At 44.3% G+C, this 27,971-nt stretch overlaps 1 protein-coding gene across 1 annotated transcript in view; it reads right to left on the bottom strand.

The window, feature by feature from the left end:
* Window positions 1–27,971, bottom strand: part of TRAP1 (TNF receptor associated protein 1) — a 51,841-nt gene that overhangs the window by 18,824 nt on the left and 5,046 nt on the right. The window contains exons 2-4 of the mRNA XM_038540571.1: window positions 3,247–3,411; window positions 1,933–2,015; window positions 544–684 (exon numbers count right to left, since the gene is read on the bottom strand). Coding sequence (XP_038396499.1) covers window positions 544–684; window positions 1,933–2,015; window positions 3,247–3,411 — 389 coding nt within the window. The remainder of the gene's footprint in view (window positions 1–543; window positions 685–1,932; window positions 2,016–3,246; window positions 3,412–27,971) is intronic.

Genomic DNA, 27,971 nt, shown 5'->3' with positions numbered 1-27,971 from the left:
CAGAACCACTGCTTGGTAAGCCCCCCACATTTGCCTTTCTTTCTGATCTTAATATTTTCAAAAGGTTACAACAGCCGTTAAGTATTGCTTCATCTAAAGCAAGACTATTAATTCAACCAGTGAGCTGTGATTAAAAATTGTACCCCAGGATACTTAATGACATGGGGAAATATGTGTTCTGAGACAATAAATACAGTTAAAAATGTAAAGACAGAATTCTAAAAATAATACATAATTTAACAATGTTTAGATAGGTAAATAAACACACAGAAACCCTATGCTGACACATGTTAGCGTGGTAACAGGTGTTATCCCCAAACAATACGGTGATTTTAAATTTGCTTCTTCTCTGTGTTTTCCAAATTTTCTATATTGAACATTATTATTATTATTATTTAAATAAATGCTATTTTTATAGTAAGTTAAAACCCAAGTCAACAATGAAGTGAAGCTGAGCTGGACACAGTGAAGATGTGTCCAGCTCCCCCGCTCCAGGTGTGAAGAGGGTCGGCGCTTCGAGGCAGGACTCCCAGGAGGGGATACCTGGATGGTGATGGTGCCTTTCTCAGCGTCCGTCTGTAAGTGGATCTCCATTTCCGGCAGTGTCTGGCCTTCAGACAGCAGCTTGTGACGCAGCTTTTCCAAGGCATCACTGGCATTGGAGACCAGCTCCCGTATAAACACCTACAGAAGCGGGAAGATGACGCTAGCACCGTGGGACATACCGGTCAGTAGCACCCGAAGTGTGTGTTAAAAGTTGGGAGACAGGGTAGCCCAGGTGGCTCAGCGGTTTAGCGCCACCTTCAGCCCAGGGCCTGATCCTGGAGACCCGGGATTGAGTCCCACACCGGGCTCCCTGCATGGAGCCCGCTTCTCTCTTTGCCTGTGTCTCTGCCTATCTCTCTCTCTGTGTCTCATGAATAAATGAATAAAATCTTAAAAAAAAAAAAAAAAAAAAGTTGGGAAAGAACTGTCAAAGAATACTGTGGTTTTGTCTTTTTTTTTAAATACTCAGTGTTTTAACCATTAAAGACCTCCCACTTTCCCAGAGGCTTTCTCTAGCACAGGTCCCAAAATGACTCAAGGCCCAGGCTTCTCCCTGACACAGCTTGAAGGAGTAAACTCTAACCCTGCTGCTCCGTCCTGAAAACGGAGCAGGTGCCAATCTGTTACATCAGCTCGAACTTTAAGATCCTGGTGCCATTGCTTCCGGCTCAACTCTTGGCCAGGGATGTCAGAATATGCCCTAACACTGTTTCTTTTACCTCCTGAAGATGGACTTCATGGCTTCCTGTAGTGAAGGCCTACCATGTGAGGGGAGGAAAGGGCCACAGAGCCCAACTACATATCTGCGTTGGAGAAGCACCTTGACCTCAAACAGACCTTCTACCTCCACATGAGGGAGGAAGTGTGGTGATGTGACCCCAAGAGAACAGAAGCTGAAGATCACCAGGATACTTGAATATGGTATGCAACAGCACAAGCCTTGAAAGTACTTCCTAAAAAGTCCCTTTTAACTTTGGAATATTGTGCTTTACTCTTCCTCAAAACTCCTCTCTGCATTCTAGCAATATCGAGCATGGAAATGGACCACTTATTCTTGACTTCTCCCTCCACCTGTCACTCCTCACCGCCACTACCACAGTAATGAAGCCCAGGACCCCATGCCCATACCTGGGGGGATTCTAAATGATCAACAAAAATTAACTCCTGGAGTCAATCTAGCACAAAGAATCATCTGGGCCTATCTGTCCATGAAACCTAAACAGATTTTAGTAAAATTACTTTCGTTGGTAGCTAAGATCCAGACCTACCCAAATTTAATGTGTTCTCACAGCTTTATACTACCTGGCATTTTCTTAGAAGAGCATAAAAATTATTTTCTCAAAAAGAAACCCCGCTAATACTAGGAATGATTAACAGGTACTGCACCTCTTTTTCTGAGTACAAGGAACGGGCAACAATGTCCAGAAGCTTCTTTGTTTCAGCCTGGAACTCATGTTTGGAAACGGAACCTGGTAATGAATCACAGACACGACCAATAAAGTTCAGTTTCTATTTTCATGGAACATGCTACGCAACATTCAAGAGAATGTTTCAGGTACTAAGTTTTAAACATTTTTTTCTTTTCTTTTTTTTTTTTAAACATTTTTTTCAAAAGAGTGAACAAAAGGGTGCCTGGCTGGCTGAATGAGTGGAACATTGCACTCTTGATCTTGGGGCCGCAAGTTCAACCCCACATTGGGTGTAGAGATTACTTAAAAATAAAATCTTTTTTTTTTTAATTTTTATTTATTATTTATTTATGATAGTCACAGAGAGAGAGAGAGAGAGGCAGAGACACAGGCAGAGGGAGAAGCAGGCTCCATGCACCGGGAGCCCGATGTGGGATTCGATCCCGGGTCTCTGGGATCGCGCCCTGGGCCAAAGGCAGACGCCAAACCACTGCACCACGCAGAGATCCCTAAAAATAAAATCTTAAAAAAGAAAGTGAACAAAAAAAGGAAGGAACAAAGGCACTGGGGCTCTGAGGCAGGAGGAGGAGAATAAGCCAGTGGTCCCCTCTCTCCACAGTAAGGGGTAAAGGGAGCCTCCTCCGCTTCCCATCACTGAGACCTGTCGCCTCAGGGGCTACCTCGAGGGCCTGTCCAGGCCAGCACTTCCCAAGGTGCTTGGAGGGGAAAGACGAGTGGCTCTAACAACCAGACCCTGGGTTCTAACAACCAGACCCTGGGTTCTATTCTTCAAAACCAAATTTGGTTTTCAAATTATTTAGATAGCAAATGAACAAGAAAACCTCACTTCTTGACCCAAACATCAAAGACTATGTTGTCATCTCCTGTGAAAGCCAGAAATAGACTCACTTGAGGACTGGCTCCAGATTGCTTTTCTAGACTTCTGAGTTGACATACAGCTTGAGAGTGCAGTCCTGCATCGACAGGGCCAATGCTGGGTTTACACCCTGCTTCCCTGATTATTAGCAGATGTGCCATGAATCACGACCACTCAGGGAAGGTGGCTGGCCGCAAGCTCACGGGTGACCACCAGAGGGGGCAAGACGCACCAGGATGGCCGTCAGAAGCTCCCTGCCAAGCAGGAAACGGAGGATGCTTTGTTTTGGGAAACCCTCCCTCCAACTAAGACCTTTCGTCTGAAGCAAGTGGGCGGCTCTATCAATCACTGCTTCTGCCTCAGAAACTTCCCCTTCTAGGCCAGCAGTGGGCCTATGCAGGCTGCACACAGTACCCTGAACGGTCTCGGTGCTGCTGATGATGGAGTGCAAGGGCTCCTCCGTCTGGTCCTCAGCAGCCTGCGAGCTGAAGAGCCGGCCAGCGTGGAAGCTTGACGCAAGGCTTCGCCTGGGGCTCCGGGACTGGGCTGGAGTCCTCCAAGGACAAAGAAAGGGTTTTCCTAGAAAGACAAACATGAAGAACAAACATTTAGTAAGACACTGGAAACAGACGTCTGGTGGGTCCTGCAAACATTAACGTGGCGATCTCTAAGGCAGGCCATTGCTTGAAAGACCCAACATCACCTGAAGAGATGGAAGTGACTGAACGCTGAGCGGCTGGTGGGTACTTCAGACGAGATCGGGCACTCAGGGAGGCAGGGCCATACACGGTGGGTACTGCAGTGTACGTTCTGGTAACATATCCTCACACGTATCAAATTCCAAGAATGAACCCCAACTAAGGGGCAGAGGCCTCTGTCACCAGTGCCCATGTGTGGCCCCGGACAGATCCTGCACAAACCAACAGAATTCAAACAGGCCTCGGCACACCCAGCCCCCACCCCTACTCCGAGCCCAAAGCAACACAGGCCAGCCTTCCTTACCCTCTGACAACCATGAACAGGGGAAGGAAAAAAGATACCCTTAAGAGGGATCCAATTTTTATATGAACGCTCCGAAACACTCTCACACGTTCTAACGAGCCCTCAATGACTATCTTCCCTTTTGTCCAAAACTGTCAATTTTTTAAAATTAGTGTATTTAAAAACTGAAAACCAGGGGCACCTGGGTGGCTCAGCAGTTGAGCATCTGCCTTCAGCTCAGGTCATGATCCCGGGGTCCTGGGATCGAGTCCCACATCAGGCTCCCCTTAGGAAGTCTGTTTCTCCCCCCACCTATGTTTCTGCCTCTGTGTGTCTCTCATGTATAAATGAATATTTAAAAAAATTAAAAAATAAAAAATAAAATAAAATAAAAACTGAAAGCCAGCAAATGATCTCCTCTACCTTGTAATCAGGAAAGGGACGCACACTGTCACACTCTGCGTGCAGCACAGCGAACAGAGAACCCAGTGTGAGGGCAGGAGGCAGACATCCTCGACTTGGCGCGGCCGCCCGCGGCCTGGCGCTGCACAACCATCCTCCGCGGACAGCCGTCGTCCACCCGGCGGGACGGAACCCACACTCTCCAGCAGCCCCTTGGGACAGCATCGCTCACCTGACTCCAAGACTCCCAGGCCAGGACTGGCGCGACGGAGGAGGTACTTACTGCCCAAGGCTTTCAAGGAGACAGACCGGACACCCCAAGCGCCCCCCGCTGTGCCCCACACACGTCACAGTCAGAAAGGAATGATTCAGAGTGTCCAGAAAGGACCTGGAGGTTTCAAAACTCAATCAACTTCCACATTCCTATGAGGTATAAAAATTTGCCTTTTCTTTAAGCTTATTCCTGGATTTCCAAATAACATGACCTTTGCACAACACCTTAAAAACATTTAAATATTCAATTTTGGGATCCCTGGGTGGCGCAGCGGTTTGGCACCTGCCTTTGGCCCAGGGCACGATCCTGGAGACCCGGGATCGAATCCCACGTCGGGCTCCCGGTGCATGGAGCCTGCTTCTCCCTCTGCCTGTGTCTCTGCCTCTCTCTCTCTCTCTGTGACTATCATAAATAAATAAAAATTAAAAAAAAAAAAAGAAAAAAAATATTCAATTTTCAAACAGCCTAAATATTTAATAATCTGGGCCTAATTGCATTGTTCACTTTATCCACATAGTTGAAAAATATAAAAAAAGAACACACACCTCACAGATTATTTCATTTCTGTCTACAGAGCTCCCTATTCTTTTTAACGAATGGTATTCCACTGTAATGGGTAAGTACTTAGTGTTCAACTGATGGATGTTTAAACTGTTTCTAGTCTTATGCCGTTAAAATAATGCTCCAGGTAGCTCAGTTGAGGAAGCGTCTGCCTTCGGCTCAGGTCAGATCTCAGGATCCTGGGATCAAAGCCCCGCATCAGGCTCTCTGCTCTGCAGGGAGTCTGCTTTTCTCTCGCCCGCTCTCTCCGTTTGTGCTCTCTCTCTCTCAAATAAAATCTTTAAGATTTTATTTATTTATTCATGAGAGACACAGAGAGAGAGGCAGAGACACAGGCAGAGGGAGAAGCAGGCTCCATGTAGAGAGCCCAATGTGGGACTTTATCCTGGAGTTCCGGGATCACACCCTGAGCCGAAGGCAGACACCAAACCACCAAACCTGAGCCACCCAGGCGTCCCTCAAATAAAATCTTTGAGCCCAGGCGGCTCAAAGGTTTAGCGCCACCTTCAGCCCAGGGCCTGATCCTGGAGTCCTGGGATTGAGTCACACGTCAGGCTCCCTGCACGGGGCCTGCTTCTCCCTCTGCCCATGTCTCTGCCTCTCTCTCTCTCTGTGTCTCTCATGAATAAATAAAATCTTTTAAAAAATTTTTAAATAATGCTCTGAAACGTCAAAGAATTATCTACCACATGTCACCCTCCTTTATGGACAAAAAGAGATGATACAAAAAGATATGCATGTTTCCATTCTTCTGTGCAGAAGAAACAGTCAGGATAAACCAGAAACCTGGGAGATCATGTCACAGGGCTGCTGGAAGAAAAGTGGCACACACTGGGTGGCTAAAAGCGGAAACCTAGCCCCTCACAGTTCTGGAGGGCAGAAGTCCAACATCAAGGTGTGAGCAGGGCTGGTTCCTCCCAGAAGCTCTAAGGAAGTTTGGTCTACATCTCTGCCAGCAGCTGCCTGGCTCCGATCTCTGACCCTGTTGTCACATGGTCTCCTCCTCCCCGTGCGCGTCTTCCCTATGTCCAGATCTCCCTGTCAGACACCAGTTACACGGGATTTGGGGCTCCCGCTAATTCGGTACACTCTCATCTTTTTTTGCATCTGCAAAGACCCTATTTCCAGATAGGGTCACATTCACAGGTACCCAGGGGTAGGACCTAAACATATCTTCTGGAGGCACACAATTCAAACCACAAGAAACGGACTATCTAGAAGGGCTGCGAACTGTGTCCGGGGGTCTGTGGCAGAGCATCAAAGACTGGGCAGCGGAAATCACAGAAATTTTCCATCTCAAAGTTCTGGAGCCTAGAATGCCAGCACGGCTGGTTCCTTCTGAGGCTGTGAGGGAGAATCTGCCCTCAGCCCTCTTCGATTCCATAGCCTCAGGTGTCCCTCAGCTTGGATATGGCATCTTCCCTCTTGCACATCAGACTCTGTATCCAAATTCCACCGTTTTATAAAGACATGGTCATCCTGAACCAGGACCCACCCTAACAGCTTCATCTTAACTTGATGAACTGCAAAGACCTCATTTCCAAATAAGGTCATATTGACAGGTCGTGGAGGTCAGGATTTCAACATCTTTTGGGGAAACAACACCTCAACTCATAGTGGGCACATGGGAACAAAAGAAAGAGTGGGGAGTTGGGGACAGGGGAGCAGAGCCGAGGGGCATGTGACTTTTCTGAGCCCGCCCCTTCGTATATGTGACTCTCAGTACTACAGTTCTCACGCAAGCAGCAAGGAGTACGGAGGGGCACCTGGTGTGCATGGGGGACATTCCACAAGACAGAACCCTAACAAACACGTGTAACTGTGTTATGAACAACAGAAGCACCCTAAAAGCCAAGAATTATCCCAGGTGACTTCAGAAAAAGGTGCTGTGGTTGTGAAGTTAGCCTCAGAAAGCACTGCATATAATCACCGCAGCAGAATCTTAGTGCTTCTGAACCTGCTTCACGCAGACACGGATCTGGCAAGTAAGTACCTGGTGGGGCCCGAGTCAGGAGGAAGCAGGTACCAAAGCGGGGGGGCCAGCTTCATGCGGAAGTGGAGGCACAGTGCGGCCACGAGATTCCTCCTGACTTACGGCAGGGGTGCAGGAACCAGTATGGGGAGCGGGGGTGTGAGTGAGTGAGGCCCGCAGGCGGGGGAGGCCCAGCAGCAACGAGCTAGGGAGGCCCAGGCCTCAGGAAACATCGCGGTCCTGGGCACACTGTGTTGGACAGTCACCCTCCCCAGCATGCAGACCTGGGTGCCTAAAGGCCGTTCTCCACAGCCCTTGGAGAACACAAAGATGTGCCAGACGGAAGGAAGGGCCCCCGGGGATTGGGTGCTTCGAACGGGCACAGGCTCCAACTGGAAGGTGCCTCCGAAGGCAAATCCTAGGACTCTGTGAGCGACAAAAGGATGACAGTAACGGACTGCAACCTTATAGCCGGCAAAGGAAATAAGAATGTCAAAAAAAAAAAAAAAAAAGTTAGTCCATGCTTAAATGACTTATCAATACATGGAGGAGAAAAGACCTCTTCCTCACAGCACAATTACAATGAACAAATAAATGTATTACGAATGGTGGAAACAGTCAGCATCGGGCAAGCACGGTAACAGCTATGACAGGTATACACTGTTGAGGTGTTAAACGTCCACGAGAATATCTGCATAATCTCACAGTATTCCCCAAAGGACACCCAAAACAGTTGTTTGCCGTGAAGAAAGTGGAAGATACCTCTTGACCAGGTAACCACAATTGCCGTCACCACGAACAAGACTGGTCAACATCCTGAAATCCTGGTGGGGTGGGAGGGCATAGCCTCCCTTCCCTTGTCTTCTTGCCAAAAATGTATCTCTGCCTTATATTACATGTTGACAAATTGAATTTAAATTTAAAAATGTGAAAAAATATATATTATAAAAATAAAAAACAAGGAGAAAAAAAAAACACATCTCCACCTAATCATAAAAACACCATCAGACAAACCCAGATCAAGGGATATCCTATGAATTAACAGGCAGTCCTCTTAAAAAAATGTCACAATCCTGAAGGATACACACAGACGGAGGAACCAGGAGAAGGCAGAAAGGAATGAGAAGGCACGCAGACCCCCCTGAGGTATGGGGTCCTGGACAGAGGAGGACACGGATGGGTAACACTGGTTCAATTCGAATAAGATCAGCACATTAGTCAACAGTGCGCCACCACCACTACTTGATTTCCTTTTTTTTTTTTTAAGATTCCATTCATTCATTCATGAGAGACACAGAGAGAGGGGCAGGCAGAGACACAAGCAGAGGAAGGAGCTCCATGCAGGGAGCCCAATGTGGGACTCGATCCCAGGACCGTGGGATCACGCCCTGAGCCGAAGGCAGACGCTCAACCGCTGAGCCACCCAGGCGTCCCACTACTTGATTTTCTAGTCACTGTACTGTGGTTACCTAAGATATTAACACTGGGAGAAACTAAGGGAAGGGAAGCCTGTTATTACTTCTGTAACAGCCCTGTCGAGTACAAAATATTCCAAAATAACAAGCTTCAAAAATAAAAAGCAGCACTCTAAAGAATATTCTCGTACACACATCATTTCATTCGTGCCCGGACACACATCTGAGCACACATGTAGATGTTAGGGTCACAGGTCCCAGGTCACATCCAGTTTACACTGTGGTCAATGCTGCAGGTCACCCTCCAGAGACCATCAGCTTACACTCTTGGCAGCAGCATGTGCATGTGTGTCACCTTGCACTCCGGCCAAGACACGTTAGAAAAACTTTGGACTTTGGCCTATTGGTCAAGTAAAAATTTTGCTATAGTTTTTGTTTACATTTCTCTCATTACAAGCAAGACTGAGCACCTATCCATATATTTTTTAAGATAGGATTTTGGAAACTTTTTTTTTTTTTTTAAATTTATTATAGTCACATACAGAGAGAGAGAGAGAGAGAGAGAGAGAGGCAGAGACATAGGCAGAGGGAGAAGCAGGCTCCATGCACCGGGAGCCGAGCACAGCCTCAGACTCCATGAAGTTGATGCAGCCATGCTAGGCGAGGTGAGCAGCCTCCCAAAATTTGTCCTACTGATAAAGGCCTTCCTCACTCCAAGATTCAACAGTTTCCCCATGTCTCACTTTCCCTATTCCTGTTGCTTTCCCCACTGAGTAGGATCTTTTTGGAACGATTTGTTATTCACAATAGGAGAAACAGGAGTCCTCCTTGTTAGGGAAAAGAAAAAATTACTAATCCGTATTTCCAACCAGGGCTTTCAGACTTTCCATTATAACTGCACGACAACTGTAACCAACAGCACTATTAAGAGCATATTTGATTGAGAGTTAACTTCCCACAGGGACTGTAAGAATAAACCAACAGTGCAGTCAATCTGCCTGATGCAGATACAAACACACTATCTGCACAGTAGCTGTCCTCATGTTTCCTCTACACCCTGCAGGAAAAACCACAAACCTCAGGGCTGGTGGCAATGCCTGCGTGTTAATCTGTTTGGTGGTTTGGGGTGGCACAAAATGGGAACAATAGTTTGATCTGACATCCCACACAAACCTGCCAGTGCTCATACTGTTTCCTCTGCCTGCAAACACATCCCTCTCTCTGCCCAAACTATTTCAGAGTCCAGTGTGAAGTCCTCCCACCCCCAGCACTTTGGAACCGCTTCTCTCTACTGTGAATTCACAGAACTTATTTCCTATGCCGCTCATTTCAAACTGCTGCTCTAAGCCAGCTTGTGGCATTTCCCCTCCCCTCCCCTCCCCTCCCCTCCCCTCCCCTTCTCTTCTCTTTTCTTTTCTTTTCAGCTCCATGCCCAGCATGGAGCCCAGTGTGGGGCTTGAACTCAACCCTGAGATCCATACCTGAGCTGAGATCAAGAGTTGGATGACTGGGGCACCTGGGTTGTTCAGTTGGTTAAGCAGCCACCTTAGGCTCAGGTCATGATCCCAGGGTCCTGGGATTGAGGCAGCCTGCTTCTCCCTCTCCACCACTTGTGCTCTCTTGCACTCTCTTGAGCTCTCTCTTTCTCAAATAAATAAAATCTTAAAAAAAAAAAAAAAAAAAAGAGTTGGACACTTTACCAACTGGGCCACCCAGAAGCCCCTTTTATTACTGGCTTTTTGCTCATGTAGAACATGTCTGTATTTCTTAGTATCAAACAAATGAAGGTGAGAGCACCCGTACTTCTCCATACTCCATGGCCTCTAGTGCAAAAGCAGCTCTCGTTTGCATCACTGCAAACATCACCATGCTCAAGAACAGTCCATCTGGGAGCTTGATCAGCCAAAAGACAGTGTTAGTGGTCTGGCAGGGCCATTTCTGACTAGGAAGCAAGAATTAAAAATGCAACTGCCTACACGGGCAGCCAAGTAAGGTAAAGGAGTCAAAACACACTGGGGACTTTCCTTTTTAATCACTCATCTCCCCTCTACATCAGCCATTGTTCTTACTATGGTTTGTCTCTTTAAAAGATTTTATTTATTTATTTATTTATTTATTTATTTATTTATTTATTTATTTATTTGTTTTATTTAGAGAGGCAGAGCACATGTACAAGCGGGGGTGGAGGTGGGGGCGGAAGGAGAAGAAAAGGAAGAAAAGCAGACTGCTGAACAAGAAGTCCACGTGAGGCTCAGATCTCACAACCCTGAGATCATGACCTGAGCTGCAATCAAGAGTTGAACGCTCCGGACACTCGGGTGGCTCAGTGACTGAGCATCTGCCTTTGGCTCAGGGTGTGATCCCAGATTCCTGGGATTGAGTCTCACATCAGGCTCCCCTTGAGGAGCCTACTTCTCCCGCTGCCTATGTCTCTGCCTCTGTCTCTCTCTTATGAATAAATAAAATTTTTTAAAAAAGAAAAGAATGGGATGCTTAACTGACTGAGCCACCCAGGCGCCCCTGTTCTTACTATGGTTTTGCTTCATAATGACATCTTAAGTATAGTACTTTAGATATGGACACACTTAGTATTTTAAGCCATGAGAAATATGTAGACTGTTCAGACTGTTTTCCTGATTACATATCCCAAATGGACAGTCTCCCTTTTTATCACATGTGGAAGAGATAAGAATAATTTAACTTTTTGTCTTTACTAGAGAATGCCACTGCCAGTACAGCAGAGTTACAGCCTCCAACCAAACTTCCTGTGGATAACAAACCTCCTGTGGGTAACAATCATAAACTCAGGAACCACAAAAAAGGACCACCTAAAAGGCTCTGAAGAACTCATCAAAGACAAGCAGGTTCTGGATGAGAGCTGACACTTGGAGGAAGGGAACAACACAGAATGGAGGCAGGTTCAACAAAGGGAGGCTGGCTGACACACACAATGTATATTTTTTTCTGGCCTAAAGAACCAGAGAGATTAGAGTAACCATAAAAGGTGAAAGGTAGGGATCCCTGGGTGGCTCAGCGGGTTAGAGCCTGCCTCTGGCCCAGGGCCTGATCCTGGAGACCCGGGATCGAGTCCCACAATCGGGCTCCCTGCTTCTACGCTCATGTGCTCTCTCTGTCTGTGTGTCTCTCAGGAATAAATAAATAAAGTCTTAAAAAAAAAAAAGGGTAAAGGGTATGTGTGGGGGTGGGGGGTGTCCCAGAACGGAGAGTCAGAGAAAGGGAGCTCCCAGTTCAGGGAATAAATTCTTCTAAGTCTCGGAACATCTGGGTGGCTCAGCAGTTGAACCACGCATGTGTGGGGCTAACTGCAAACAGCCCATTAAGGATAAAAGAATCAAACTCTTCTGTTTGCAGCTTGAGTCCAACCCGTTTAATAGCCCACTTTAAAACAAGAAATACTCTTCAGAATAATACAAAAGAAGAAACTCCATAAGAGGGCAGCCCGGGAGGCTCAGCGGTTTAGCACCGCCTTTGGCCCAGCGTGTGGTTCTAGAGACTCAAGATTGAGTCTTGCGTCGGGCATGAAGCCTGCTTCTCCCTTTGCCTGTGTCTCTGTTTCTCCCTCTCTCTGTGTCTCTCTTGAATAAATAAAATCTTGAAAAAAAAAAAAAAAAAAAGAAACTCCACAAGGTAACATCCACAATATCCAGGATGTAATAACAAGTTACTCTATGTACAGAGAAACAGGACAGCGTGACCCCTGCTCAAGAGAAGGGTCAATCCATATAGATCAATGGAACAAAATAGAGAACCCAGAAATAGACCCTCGATTCTATGGTCAACTAATATTCAACAAAGCAGGAAAGACCATCCACTGGAAAAGGGACAGTCTCTTCAATAAAAGGTGTTGGGAAAATTGGACAGCCGCATGCAAAAGAATGAAACTAGACCACTCTCTTGCACCATACACAAAGATAAACTCAAAATGGTGAAAGATCCAAATGTGAGACAAGAATCCATCAGAATCCTAAAGGAGAATGCAGACAACCTTTCTGAACTTGACCACAGCAACTTCTTGCAAGATACATCTATGAAGGCAAGGGAAACAAAAGCAAAAATGAACTATTGGGACTTAATCAAAATAAAAAGCTTCTGCACAGCAAAGGAAACAGTCAACAAAACTAAAAGACAACCTACAGAATGGGAGAAGACATCTGCAAATGACATATCAGATAAAATGCTAGTATCCAAGATCTATAAAGAAAGAACTTACCAAACTCAACACCCAAGAAACAAATAATCCAGTCATGAAATGGGCAGTAGAGATAAACAGACATTTCGCCAAAGAAGACATACACATGGCCAACAACCACATGAAAAAATGCTCCACATCACTTGGCATCAGGGAAATATAAATCAAAACACACTGAGATACCACCTCACACCAGTGAGGTGAAATTAACAAGACAGGAAAAAACAAATGTTGGAGAGGACATGGAGAAAGGGGAACCCTCTTGCACCATTGGTGGGAATGCAAACTGGTATTGCCGCTCTGGAGGTTCAAGAAGTTAAAAATAGAGCTACCCTATGATCCAGCAATCACACTACTGGGTATTTACCCCAAAAATACAGATGACACCTGCACCCCAATGTTCATAGCAGCAATGTGTCCACAATAGCCAAATAGTGGAAGGAGACACGATGTCCTTCAACAAATGATGGATAAAGATGTGGTATGTATACACAATGGAATATTACTCAGCCGTCGGAAAAGACAAATACCCATCATTTGCTTCGACATAGATGGAACTAGAAAGTATGGAGGGTATTATACTGAGTGAAATAAGTCAAGTGGAGAAGGACAATCATCATATGATTTCACTCATACGTGGAATATAAGAAATGGTGAAAGGGATTATAAGGGAAAGGAGGGGAACTGAGTGGAAAAAATTAGAGAGGGAGACAAACCATGAGAGACTCCTAGGAAACAAAGGGTTGCAGAAGGGAAGATGGGTGGGGGGATGGGGTAACTGGGTGATGGGGACTGAGGAGGGCACTTGATGAGATGAGCACTGGGTGTTATACTATATGTTGGCAAATTGAATTAAAAAAAAAAAAAAAAGAGGGGATCCCTGGGTGGCTTAGTGGTTTGGTGACTGCCTTTGGGCCAGGGTGTGATCCTGGAGTCCCAGGATTGAGTCCCGCATCGGGCTCCCTGCATGGAGCCTGCTTCTCCCTCGGCCTGTGTCTCTGCCTCTCTCTCTCTGTGTCTCCCATGAATAAATAAAATCTTTAAAAAATAAATAAACAAAAATGAAAAAATGAAAAAACTAAGAGAGAGAGAGAGAGAAGGGTCAATAAATGGAGACTGGTGCCAAGAAGAATCAGATGTTGGAACAAAAGGTTTCAAAACAGTCTTAAGGAACACCTGGGTGGCTCAGTGGTTGAGTGTCTCGAGTCCCACATCGGGCTCCTCTCAGGGACCCTGCTGCTCCCTCTGCCTCTGTCACTGCCTCTCTGTGTCTCTCATGAATAAATACATAAAATCTTAAAAAAAAAAAAAAAAAAAGTCCTAAATTAAAGGTGGGAAATTTCAGAGATATATAACCCCTCCCCCTTTTTTAAGATTTTATTTATTTATTCATGAGAGACACACACACACACAGAGAGAGGCAGAGACACAGGCAGAGTGAGAAGCAGGCTCCGTGCAGGGAGCCCGACATGGGACTCGATCCTGGGCCCCAGGATCATGCCCTGGGTTGAAGGCGGCGCTAAACAGCTGAGCCACCCGGGCTGCCCAAGATATATAAACTCTTAAAAGAAGAACCAAGTAGAAATTCTAGGTGCAAAAAATAAAGTAACCGAAATTTAAAAATTAATTAGAAAGCTTATCAATCAAGGGGAGACACCAGAGAAGACTCTGTGAACTTTAAAAAAAAGACTGACAGAAAAAAAAAACAAAAAAAAACAAAAAAAAACAAAACAAAAAAAAGACTGACAGGAATTACTCAGTGTGAAACAGAGGGGAAAAAGATTAAAAACAAATGAACAGGGGATCCCTGGGTGGCTCAGAGGTTAAGCGTCTGCTTTCGGCCCAGGGCGTGATCCTGGAGTCCCGGGATCAAGTCCCACATCGGGCTCCCAGCATAGAGCCTGCTTCTCCCTCTGCCTCTCTCGCTGTCTCTCATGAATAAATAAATAAAATCTTTAAAAAAACAAAAAACAAAACAAAAAAACAAATGAACAGGGTCTCAAGCATGTGTGAGACAACAGAAAAAAAAGTTTTACATACATGTAAATGGAGTTCCAAAAGGAGATGGGAAAGAGAATAGGGCAGAAAAAAATATTTGAAGAAATGACTGAAAATTTCCCCCAAAGTTTGTGAAAGACATACATTTACAGATTCAAATGGTAAATGGTAGTGGTTCAAGTGAACCACTACCAGGATAATTTCAAAGAAAAGCACCCAGGCATATCATAGTCAACTGCTGAAAACCAAATAAAAAGAAAATCATGGAAGTAGCCAGAGAAAAGCAACATATTACATGGAAGAACAATAATCTGAATGACAGCTAACTTTCCAGAAGGCGATGGTACATCTTTAAAGTCTTCAAGAGCAGACAGGCAGGAAAACAAATGCTACAATTCTTCAGGCTGAGTGGAAATGCTCTCAGATGGAAACCTGGATCTTTAAGAAAGAAGGCAGAGAATCAGAAATGGCAACCTGGAGAAATATAAAAGTATTTTCCTCTTAATTAAAAAAAAATTAAAACATCGTCTTATGGAGTTTATAACAGGTGTACATGCTATACATATGACAACTCTAACATAGAGGATGGAATACAGAGAAGAAATGCACTTTAATACAGGTGCAAAGTTTTTACATTTTCTACAAAGTATTGCAGTAATAATTCTAAACAGACTAAGAAAGATGAACACCGCATTCACCAGAGTAACCACTAAAAAAATGACACAACAGATAGCTTAAAAAAGCATTAGATGAACTAAAATGGAATTCTAAAAAATATTTACTGATCCAAAAGAAGGCAAGGAAAGGAGGAGAGAGGGGGAAAAAATGAGAGAAGACAATAAAATAGAGATAAATCCAACTATACCAATTGCATATATATTTTTTAAAGATTTTTCTTATTTGAGAGAAAAAGAGAGAGCAAGCACTAAGTAGATGGAGGGGCAGAGGGAGAAGCAGACTCCCTGCTGAGCAGGGAGCCCGACACAGGGCTCGATCCCAGGACCCTGAGATAATGACCTGAGCTGAAGGCAGACACAACCATCTGAGTCACCCAGGTACCCCTGCATTTTCTGTTAATGGACTAAAACACTCCAATTATAAGGCAAAGATTGTCAGAAATAATAAAAGCAAGACCTAATGATATGCTGCTTACAAAACAAGCACATCAAAAAAATAAATAAATAAAAAAAAATAAAAAAACCAAAAACAAAACAAGCACATCAAATATAAAAACATTGAAGAACATGGGGGCTCAGTTGGTTAATTGTGCTACTCTTGATTTCACCTCCGGTTGTGGTCTCAAGCCCTGTGTTGGTCTTGCACTCAGCATGGAGTCTGCTTGGGAAATTCTCTCTCCCCCTCTCTTCCCCCTCTGTGTCTTCTCTTTCTCTCTCTCTCTCACATAAATAAAATCTTAAATTAAGAAAAATACATAAAAACATAAAAATACCGAAATGGAATGGACAGAACATGAGATGCCATGCACAAAGTAAGCCTAATAAGGATGGAGCGGCCATATTATCACACAAAAGACATCAAAACAAGTATTATCTGAGAAAAAGAGATATTTCAGAACAATAAAAGATACAATTTATCAGGAAAGCTTAATCACAAATATATGTCTAACGAAAGAGCTTCGGGCACCTGGGTGGCTCAGCGGTTGAGCGTCAGGTTATGATCTCGGGGTCCTGGGATCAAGTCCCGCATCAGGCTTCCAGTAGGAAGCCTGATTCTCCCTCTGCCTGTGTCTCTGTCTCTGTGTGTCGAATGAATGAATGAATGAATGAATGAATAAATAAATAAACAAATAAATAAATAAAATCTAAAAAAAAAAAAAAGAGCTTCAAAATATGACATTAAAACTTAAAGAATTTGGGGCACCTGGGTGGCTCAGATCATGATCCCAGGGTCCTGGGTTTGAGCCAGCACCAGGCTCTCTGCTTAGTGGGGAGCCTGCTTCTCCCTCTCCCTACAACTCCCACTGTTCATGCTCTGTCAAATAAATAAAATTTTTTTAAAAATTAAATTAAAGAATTAGGGGCACCTAAGTGGCTCAGTTGGTTGGGCATCCAACTCTTGACTTGGCTCAGATCATTTTGGGGTTGTGGGACTGAACCCTGCTTCAGATTCTGAGCTCAGCGGGGAGTTGGCCTGAGACTGGAGACTCACTCTCCCTCTGCCACTCCCCCTGCTCGTGCCCTCTCTCTCCCTCTAAAATAAATGTAAAAATATTAAAAAATTTAAAAAATAATAAAAACACACTCAAAGAATTAAAAGATAATTTCACAGTCAGAGCTGGGCATTTAATATCCCTCTCTCAACAACTGATAGAACAAGCCCAAAAGAAAACAAAAATCAAGACACGGATTGTCTGAACTACAGTATGACTTAATGGATACTCATAGAATGCTTTACCCAACTGCAAAATACAGTTCTTTTTAAAAAGAATAATATTTTTTCAAGTGCACTTGGTATATTTGCTAGGAAAAACCATGAAGTTGGCCACAAGTCTTTTTTTTTTTAATTTTTTAAAATTTATTATTTATGATAGACATAGAGAGAGAGAGAGAGAGAGGCAGAGACACAGGAGGAGGGAGAAGCAGACTCCATGCCAGGAGCCCGACGCGGGACTCGATCCCGGAACTCCAGGACCACGCCCTGGGCCAAAGGCAGGCGCCAAACCACTGAGCCACCCAGGGATCCCCCACAAGTCTTAATAAATTCAGAAAGACTGAAATCATACCAAATAAGCTCTCTGAATACTACAGAATTAAGTCAGAATCAGTAATAACAAAATATCCAGGAATACCCCAAGTATCTAGGAATTAAACAACATATACTAAATGATCCACAAGTCAAAGAAGAAACCAAGAAATCACTGAACAATAATAAAAACACACTATGGGGCAGCCCTGGTGGCGCAGCGATGTAGTGCCGCCTACAGCCTGGGGTGTGATCCTGGAGATCCGGGATCGAATCCCATGTCAGGTTCCCTACATGGAGCCTGCTTCTCCCTCTGCCTGTGTCCCAGCCATTCTAAATAAATAAATAAATAAATAGATAGATAGATAGATAGATTAGATAGATAGATAGATAGATTAGATAGATAAATAGATAGATAAATAAATAAATAAATAAATAAATAAATAAATAAATAAATAAAATCTAAAAAACATTTAAAACACACACACACACACACACACACACACACACACACACAATGTTGGGCAGCCTGGGTGGCTCAGCAGTTTAGCGCCTTCAGCCCAGGACGTGATCCTGGAGACCCGGGATCGAGTCCCACGTTGGGCTCCCTGCATGGAGCCTGCTTCTCCCTCTGCCTGTGTCTCCGCCTCTGTGTGTGTGTTTCTCCTGAATAAATAAATAAAATCTTAAAAAAAAACCAACACAGTATGTTAAAAGCTGTGGGGTCACCCTCAGAAGTTCATAGCAGGAAACTTACAGCTTCAAAAGCTTAGGTTAGAAAAGTCTAAGGCAGCCCCGGTGGCGCAGCGGTTTAGCGCCGCCTGCAGCCCAGGGCATGATCCTGGAGACCCTGGATCAAGTCCCACGTCAGGCTCTCTGTATGATGCCTGCTTCTCCCTCTGCCTGTGTCTCTGCCCCCCCCCCCCCCCCATGAATAAATAAATAAAAAAAAAAAAAAAAAAAAAAAAGAAAAAAGTACAAATCAACCCAAATAAAACAGAAGGGAGGAAATAACAAGGAGCAAAAGTCTGAAACAAAATGAACACTGAAAAAAAAAAAAAACAAAAAACAAAAAACAAAATGAACACTGAGGAAAATTAACAAAGCCAGAGGTGATTCTTGAAAAAGATCAATTAAAAAAAAAAAGAAAAAAAAAAAAAGAAAAAGATCAATAAAAGCAGTGGATCAATAAACCCCCAAAATAATCTAGAAGAAAAGAGAGAATACCAATCACTCACATCAGGAAGGAAGGTGGGGTTATATTACAAATTCTACAAAAAGATAATAAGGAAACATTATGAACAAATTCTTGGCAAGAAATTTAACAACTGAGATGAAATGGATAAATTTCTTGAAAAACTGAAATTTATCCAGGCTGACAGAAGATGAAACAGAAATTCCCAACTACTTTATAACTAATCAAAAAACTGAATTTGTCTTCAAAAATATTTCCACAAATGAAATTCGAGGCCCAGAATAACCAGTGAAACATATCAAACATAATGAAGAAGCAATGACACCAATCTTCACAAACTATTTCAGAAAACAGAAAATGAATGAATATTTCCTGGCAAGTTTTATGATGACAGCATTACCCTAATTATCAAAGTCTGCCAGAGACATTACACTAAAAAATGAGAGACCAACATCCCTTGTGACCACAAACATGGAGATCCTTAATAAAAAAATTAGCAAATCAAATCCTACAATATGTAAAAATGATACTACATCATGACCAAGCAGGTTGATCTCAGGGATGGAAGGCTGGTTTAGTACTAGACCACCAGTCAATATAATTTACTACATGAACAAATAACTGCACATGCACCAACAGGCCCGGGATGAAGAACAATCTGGGAGTATGGCACTACAGCCAACTGCAGAGGGCAGGCCAGTCTGTAGGAGGCAGCAGCTGCCACTACATTCCAAGAGACTGTTGCCATTGTGGAATACAAGCCAAAATTCCCAGAACTTTTAATTTTTCAAAAGAAATAAGCAACTCAAATATTTATGGAGACCTGACTTCAAATATTTGCGACTACTTTTTTTTTTTTTAATATTTGGGCCAAACACAATTTTATAGCCAGAATTAGCCTGTGATTGCTAGTTTACAAGTCTCTTCTAATCTATCCTGAAAATGAAGCCCATGAGAAAGTTTACCAGCAAAGAGAGAAATGAATAAAAGTTTCAAACAAAGGTTCCTACTCCTGTTTGGTAGAAATGCATCAGGAAACAACTTTCATGGAAGCATGACCTTTATGACCTTGGGGTACACACCAAACATTTCCTGGGAAGGGCAGACAGTAAATATTTTAGGCTTCTGGGCCCTGTGATCTCCGCTCAACTCTGCCCCTGCAGCAGGAAAGGGGCTGCAAACATGTGAAAGCATAAGCATGCTTGGGTCCCAATAAAACTTTATTCTACAAAAACCCAACCCATGGGCCTTAGCTTACAGAACCCCGGGTAAACCACAAAGGAAAAGATTGGTATATCTGACAAAATTAAGATTAAGACCTCCTGTTCATCAAAACAAAAACAAAAACAAAAAACAGACACCAGGATGAAAGTGAAGCAGCAAGCCGCACCTGGGAGAACACATTTCCAACAATCATTACTGACAAAGAATAACGTGATAGAAGATTAGTGCCCATAAAGAGTGCATACAAAAATGCATACCAAATCAGCCAATCCAGAAGAAAATACTAGAACAAAAGACATGAATAGCATTTCACGGAAATGGAAACAAATGGCCAATAAACTATGGAAAGAAGATGCTCAACTTATTAGCAATTCATCAAAATGCAACTAAAATCACAACTGAAACATCAGTTTTGTTTTTAAAGACTATCCCTTTGAGAGAAAGCAAGCAAGAGCGCACCAGCATGGGGAGGAGCAGAGGTAGAGAGGGAAGCAGAATTCCTGTGGAGCAGGGAGCCTGATGTGGCTCCATCGCAGGACCCTGAGACCATGACCTGAGACAAAGGCAGATGCTTAACTGACTGAGCCACTCAGGCACCCCTGAAACATCATTTTGTAACCATCAAATTCACATTTAAAATGTCTGAAAATGGGATCCCTGGGTGGCTCAGCAGTTTGGCGCCTGCCTTTGGCCCAGGGCGCGATCCTGGAGACCCGGGATCGAATCCCACGTCGGGCTCCCGGTGTATGGAGCCTGCTTTCTCCCTCTGCCTGTGTCTCTGCCTCTCTCTCTCTCTGTGTGTGACTGTCATAAATAAATAAAAAAATTAAAAAATAATAATAAAATAAAATAAAAAAAATAAAATGTCTGAAAATCCCGAGTCTCGGTGAGGACACTGCACAGGGACAGCTCTCTGAGTTGGTGGAACGAAAATCAGGACCCACACTGGAAAACAGTCATGATTACACAGTAACAACGCATATCCCAAAACCCGCAACCCCACTCTGGTCACACCCCAGAGAAACTTATGTGTCCAACGAGGCAGGATGCCAACGCAACCAAGCGAGCCATTGCCTCTACGCTGCCCACGGGCCAAGTGTCTGCACCTGGGTGGAGAAAGAGCTGCGGTACATTCTCACGATGGAGCATTACAGTATTGCAGACAACACTGCCCCACTGAGCTGGTTCCCCACAGTTAGTTCATGTATTTCCTGATACATATCTTGTAAGCAGACACACACAAGATAGCATTCAATACTCTCCAGAGTTGCAAAGATTATAAGTCTGAAAATACCAAGGACTGGAGGGGACTGTGGGAATGCACGGAAGGGGGCTGGTGGAGTATACAGTGACACAACTCTTTTGGGGAAGTAATTTTGCATTACTTAGTAAGCCAGAGCACACCAAGTGATCCAGCAACTCCATTTAAGTACACACCAGCAATTCGACATAAAGAAACGAAGGTATACGAACACAATGGTATTAACAGCAAAAATTAATGAACTACACCATTAGCATGGATAAAACTAAGCCAACAAAATGTTGACCCAAGAACATACACAGTATGTATACACAAGAAAACAGAAAATTCAGGTTAGCAGTTACCTCCAGGAGAAAGAGAAGGACATGCCTCAGGGAAGAGCACACAGGCCTTCAGAGAGTTGGTAATCTCAACTTCTTAAACTGGGTTAACGTGTGTTCATTTTACACTTCTTTTTAAACTGCACATGCATACTCTACGCGTCTCTCTTTAGATCGAACGTATAAAGGGAGAAGGGGAGGGGTTGAAAGAAAAAGCCGTAGCCTCTCTGGGTCACTGAACTTGCCCACAGAGAAGTACACATAGCCTCTTGGAACCCAGCCTGATTTAAGCAGAGGAGCATCCCGTAGTGTCACGTGTGGGACCTGACACGCCCAGGGGACTGGATCTCCCTGAAGCCCACCTGGAATAGGAAGCCCAGGTTAGAGGCCAGCCTGCCTGGGATGGATCAAAGGTAATCAGGCAGGACTGAGGCCTAACAGCTTCATCAACACATACTGATCCGAGGCCCCCACCTGGGCACTGTGCCCCAGTTCTAGCCAGTTAACCTTCACCAGCTCCAGTGAAGGGAGAGAAGTCAACACACCTGCACTGTTACTTCAGGGGCAACTCAGAACTTCCAATGGCTTGCTCCAGGCAGCAGGAAATGGCCTGACCCCGTGGAAGGTAACTGGCTACGCTGGTCAAGATGACAAACACAATATACGCTCTAACTTGGCAAATTCCATTTGAGGATTTTCCTCCGTGGATACACTTGAACCCTGCATATAAAGACGAGGCTGAAGGACCATACACTGTAACGCTGAATAAATGGCAAATGCCTGGAAACCACCTCCATGTCGGTGCAGAGAACTAGTAAATCAACTGTGGTGTCTCCCAACACAGAGCTACTCCCAGACTTCTATGAGGCTAAAGAAAAAGAAGAAGAAAAGGAAAGGAAAAGGGAGGGGGAGGAAACAAACTATGGTGCTGTCACAGCAAGCTCTACAAGGTCTCTCAGTGACTAAAATACAGAGAGTACATAAACCCTTGCAGAAGAAGGTGCTTACCTGTTCACACTTTATTCACGTGAACACTAGCAAGATGTTATTAGGAGCTTAGGAGCAGCTCCTAACCGAGATAACCTACAAGGGCAAGGGGCAGGTCACAGAGGAGAATGGGACCGAGCTGAGAGCAGGACTTCTCAATGCACATCTTTTTAATCAAATATTTAATTACTTAAAGTTAACACTAGAGAGAGAGTACAAGCAAGCATGCACATGAGTGGGGAGGAGCAGCAGAGGGAGAGGGAGAAGCGGGCTCCCTACTGAGCAGAGCCAACACAGGGCTCAATCCCAGGACCCTGGGATCATGACCTGAGCTGAAAGCAGATGCTTCATCAACCGAGCCACCCAGGTGCCCCATAATTAACAACAAACTTTTTTTTTTTTAAGATTTATTTTTATTTATTTATGAGAGAGAGAGAGAGAGAGAGAGAGAGAGAGGCAGAGACACAGGAGGAGGGAGAAGCAGGCTTCATGCCGGGAGCCCGACGCGGGACTCAATCCCGGGACTCCAGGATCGCGCCCTGGGCCAAAGGCAGGCTCGAAACCGCTGAGCCACCCAGGGATCCCCTAACAATAAACTCTTAAATAAAGTAGCTGTCACAGAAGAGCGAGCCCCTTCCCATCAACTGTCAATGCTGGGGTCATGCGCAAGCCTGTATAGAGATACCAATTGAGGATCCAGTGTAGATGGATGACCAGGTTGACAGCCATAGAGGAATAGTAAATAAATGCATAGATAATAAATACTGTCACACAGGAAAATGGACCAGTCTGTGTGCAATGTCCCGATGCTAAGTTTTTTTTTTTTTTAAGATTTTATTTATTTATTCATGAGAGACATAGAGAGAGAGAGGCAGAGACACAGGCAGAGAGAGAAGCAGGCTCCATGCAGGAAACCCGATGTGGGACTCGATCCCCGGACTCCAGGATCACGCCCTGGGCCAAAGGCAGGCGCTCAACCACTGAGCCACCCAGGCATCCCCTGATGCTAAGTTATCTCTAAGATACATTAAGAAATAAACCTGGGGGATCCCTGGGTGGCTCAGCAGTTTGGCACTTGCCTTCAGCCCAGGGCAAGATCCTGGAGTCCCAGGATCAAATCCCGCATCGGGCTCCCTGCATGGTGCCTGCTTCTCCCTCTGCCTCTCTGTGTCTCTCATGAATAAATAAATAAAATCTTAAAAAAAAGAAAGAAAAGAAAAGAAAAGAAAAGAAAAGAAAAGAAAAGAAAAGAAAAGAAAAGAAAAGAAAAGAAAAAGAAAAGAAATAAAATAAAATAAACCTGGCCCAGACAGTAGTTTGCATATGCTCCCATGATGTTAAAATACATGTGTATGTGTACACATACATGGATGTCATTCTCACAAGTCATGCATATCTTTGCAAGGACTTGGCTAAGGGGGTTGCCCCCAGGAGGGTTACCTGGTATCTGAGGGTATCCATGACAGAAATATGCTTCTCAGTGCACACACCTTTGCACTTTTGGATGCTGTGGTAGGTTATTTTGTGCTAGGTTATAAATATACATATCTATAAAAGTTACCTAATTGCCAAACACACTAAAAAAATTTAATAAGGACATAAAACACATTTACAAAGGGATCAAAAAAGCTTGGGGAAATGTCCCTGGATAGGAAGCATAAATATTTATTTTTTTAAAGATTTTATTTTATTCGGGCAGCCCCAGTGGCTCAGCGGTTTAGCGCCGCCTTCGGCCCAGGGTGTGATCCTGGAGACCCGGGATCGAGTCCCACATCGGGCTCCCGGCATGGAGCCTGTTTCTCCCTCTGCCTGTGTCTGCCTCTCTCTCTCTCTCTGATGAATAAATAAATAAAATCTTTAAAAAAAAAAAAAAAAGATTTTATTTTATTCATTCATGAGAGAGAGAGAGTGTGTGAGAGAGAGAGGCAGAGACACAGGCAGAGGGAGAAGCAGGCTCCAAGCAGGGAGCCCGACGTGGGACTTGATCTCAGGTCTCCAGGATCACGCCCCGGGCTGAAGGCAGCGCTAAACCGCTGAGCCACCCGGGCTGCCTGGAAGTGTCAATCCACACACATCCATTCTCTGGGCAGTTGGCTGTCTCAGGTGGTGGAGCACATGACTCTTGATCTCAGAGTTATGAGTTCAAGCCTCATGGTGGGCATAAAGCTTACTTAAAATTAAATAAAGACATCAATTCTCTAAACTAGCCTATATTTTTAACATAAGCCCAAAGAAAATGCAATTTTTTAAATTCTAAAATTCTATGAAAAACTAAATTTTTGCATAAATGGCCAAGATTTTTGAAAATCACGAGGAAATACTATTAAACATGTTAACGCACATTAATTTAAAGCTACAATACCAAAATTAATTTCTTCTCTCACTTATTAAATGAAAAATTCCAGATGGGCTATAAAGTGCAAATAAAAGCTAAAACTACTGAAGACAACATAAGTATTTTAAGAACACCTTAAGAACATATAATCCACCCAAAGTGTACAAACCAGTGGGCTTTAGCACATTCACAGGGCTGAGTATCCATCACTATCATCTAGTGCCACAGAAGGTCATCACCCCAGAAAGAAACCACAAGCTCATTAGCAGCAACTCCTCACTCCTATCCCCCCAATCCGGCAGTCACTTCCTATCCCTATAGATTGCCCGTCTGAGACATTTCACACAAAGGGGGAATTATATGTAGTCTTCTGCATCTGGCCTCATTCACTTAACATCATGTTTTCAAGGTTCATCCACATCATAACAAATATCATATCTCGCTCTTTTTTATGGCCAAATAATATTCTTTTAAAAAATATGTATTTATTTATGTAATCCCTACACCCAACATGGGGCTCAAACCCAGGACCCTGAGTTCAAGAGCTGCATACTTTTCTGAGCCAGTCAGATAGCACACAGTGAATAATATTCCATTATAGGGTCAGACCACACGTTATTTACTTATTCATCAGTTAATAGGCAATTGGGGTGTTTCTGCTTTTTGTCTGTGCCGTAAACATTGCTGTACAAGTTTCTGTGTGGATGTATATTTCAGGGTCCCCTGGGTACACACCTAGAAGTGGAAGTGCTGGGTTGAATGGTAACTGTGCTTATTCATTTGAGTGCTTACTCAGTCCACTCAAACTATGGACTGTTTTCCAAAATGATGCCCCATTTTACATTCCTGCCAGCAGTCAGCAAGAGCTCTGATTTCTCTACCTCCTCACCAATGCTACTGGTGTTATTGATGAGGGAGCACAGGGCAAGCTAAGGGCAAAGCACAAACTAACACCCCGCAAACTTCCTCTGGCCACCCCGTGAGATACATGTGACATTCCTCAGGCACTTCTGGCTGCCCTAAAACAAAGGAAAGGGGAAAACAAGTGGTTAATCAATAGAGATCACAGTCATGCAGGACATGGGTTTCCATCAGTTTGCAACTGTCTTAATAATTTACAAGAAAAAAGCCATCTTCAGGGGCACCTGCGTGGCTCAGTAGGTTAAGTATCTGCTCTCGGCTCAGGTCATAATCCCAGGGTCCTGGGATCGAGTCCCATGTCAGGGTTCCTTCTCTGTGGGGAGTCTGCTTCTTCCTCTCCCTCTGCAGTTCCCCCTGCTTGTGCTCTCTGTGTCAATTAAATAAATAAAATCTTAAAAAGGAAGAAGAGGAAAAGGAAGAAAAAAGGAAGAGAGGAAAGAAAGGGGAAGGGAAGGGGAAGGGAAGGGGAAGGGAAGGGGAAGGGAAGGGGAAGGGGAAGGGGAAGGGGGGACGAATGGAGGGAGGGAGGGGCGAGCAAGCAATCTCCAGAAACCTACAGACTCAACTACTTGGAGCCTAACACCACCCTCCCCTCGACAGGATAGAAACTCTTGCATAATCAGTCACTCCCAATTCAGCTCTGTCTGCCCACAGTCCTGTCCCTGTGCTTTCATAAAACCACCAAAGGTCTTTTGCACCAAAGACCTCTCAAGAATCCTTTCTTGGCCATGGACTCTGGACCCCAACACTCCCAACCACATCATTATCACCTATGGTATACAATTCCTAGTGGCTTTAGCAGCCATACCAGAAACACCCCAAAATCTTTACTAAATACTACAGAATTTCTTGGTGGAGTAAGCAAATAGCAGCTTCCTAGTAAAAGTCAAACCTTCCGGGCAGCCCAGATGGCTCAGTGATTTAGCACCGCCTTCAGCCCAGGACCTGATCCTGGAGACCCAGGATCGAGTCCCACATTGGGCTCCCTGCATGGAGCCTGCTTCTCCCTCTGCCTGTGTCTCTGCCTCTCTGTCTCTCTGTGTGCCTCTCATGAATAAATAAATAAAATCTTAAAAAAAAAAAAGTCAAGCCTTCCGTTTCCAGACTGGGCAAGATGGTACTTAAGAAAAATTCTAGCGGGATCCCTGGGTGGCGCAGCGGTTTAGCGCCTGCCTTTGGCCCAGGGCGCGATCCTGGAGATCCGGGATCGAATCCCACGTCAGGCTCCCGGTGCATGAAGCCTGCTTCTCCCTCTGCCTGTGTCTCTGCCTCTCTCTCTCTCACTGTGTGCCTATCATAAATAAATAAAAAAAAAATTAGAAAAAAATAAAAATAAATCCTTAAAAAAAAATTTAAAAAAAAAAAAAAAAAGAAAAATTCTAGCTGGCTACACTAAGAGCACCAAAAATCCAATTCAAGAACATCCTCTGGCTTTGAACTAAAATATTTCACTGGAGGGCACCTGGGTGGCTCAGTTAAGCATCTGCCTTCCTTTCAGATCGTGATCCCAGGGTCCTGGGATCGAATTCTACCTGTTTCTCCCTCTCCCTGCTACTTCCCCTGCTTGTGCATGCTCATGTTCTACGTCAAATAAATAAGTACTTTAAAAAACAAAAAATTAAACACTTCCTTGGAGTGTGAACTGGATACACTTCGCTGATGCCAAGTCGGTATTTTGGTTTTAGACAGTGACCACCATCACTGCCTTAGTAAGTCTCCCTATTGAAATCATCTTTGTTGGACTTTGGGGGTAGAGGTGAGAAATGTATGCTTTCTCATCACCCCAACTCCCCCCCCACACACACACCGCTTCAAGCAGCATATGTCTCAATGCACAAGGGCAGCAAACACTTGGGAGATTTTTGTTGTTGCCTTAATTCTGGCCAACTATTCAGCTAGTAACCAATAAAGCCTTTGCTAACCTATTACCATCTGGGTTTGGCTGATCTTTTGCAGATAACTTGGTCCCTCTGGTCCTAACCAAGCCCGTCACACCACAGCCCAACTGGTGCCTCTTGGGCAGCCAGCGACACACTTTGCCTATGTGCCTCGCGGTGCTGATCAAGGCCCCAGCACTGTGATTTAAAGTTTTGTTGTTTTTTAAGATTTTAGCTATTCATTCATGAGAGGCACAGAGAGAGAGGCAGTGACACAGGCAGAGGGAGAAACAGGCTCCCTCCAGGGAACCCGATGCAGGACTTGATCCCAGAACCCTGGGATCATGCCCTGAGCCAGAGACGGATGGTCAACCATTGAGCCACCCAGGCGTCCCAGCTCTGTGGTTTATAGAGGTGGCAACACCATTTAGAGTCTAAGCAGTTAAGGATCAAACCTATTATTGTTACATTAGCAACATGAATACGTGTTTCACAGAGAGTGA

This window comes from Canis lupus, chromosome 6 (genome assembly GCF_011100685.1).
Source record: "Canis lupus familiaris isolate Mischka breed German Shepherd chromosome 6, alternate assembly UU_Cfam_GSD_1.0, whole genome shotgun sequence".
Classification (NCBI taxonomy): Eukaryota; Metazoa; Chordata; class Mammalia; order Carnivora; family Canidae; genus Canis; species Canis lupus.
This window is presented reverse-complemented; position numbering and strand designations above follow the sequence as displayed.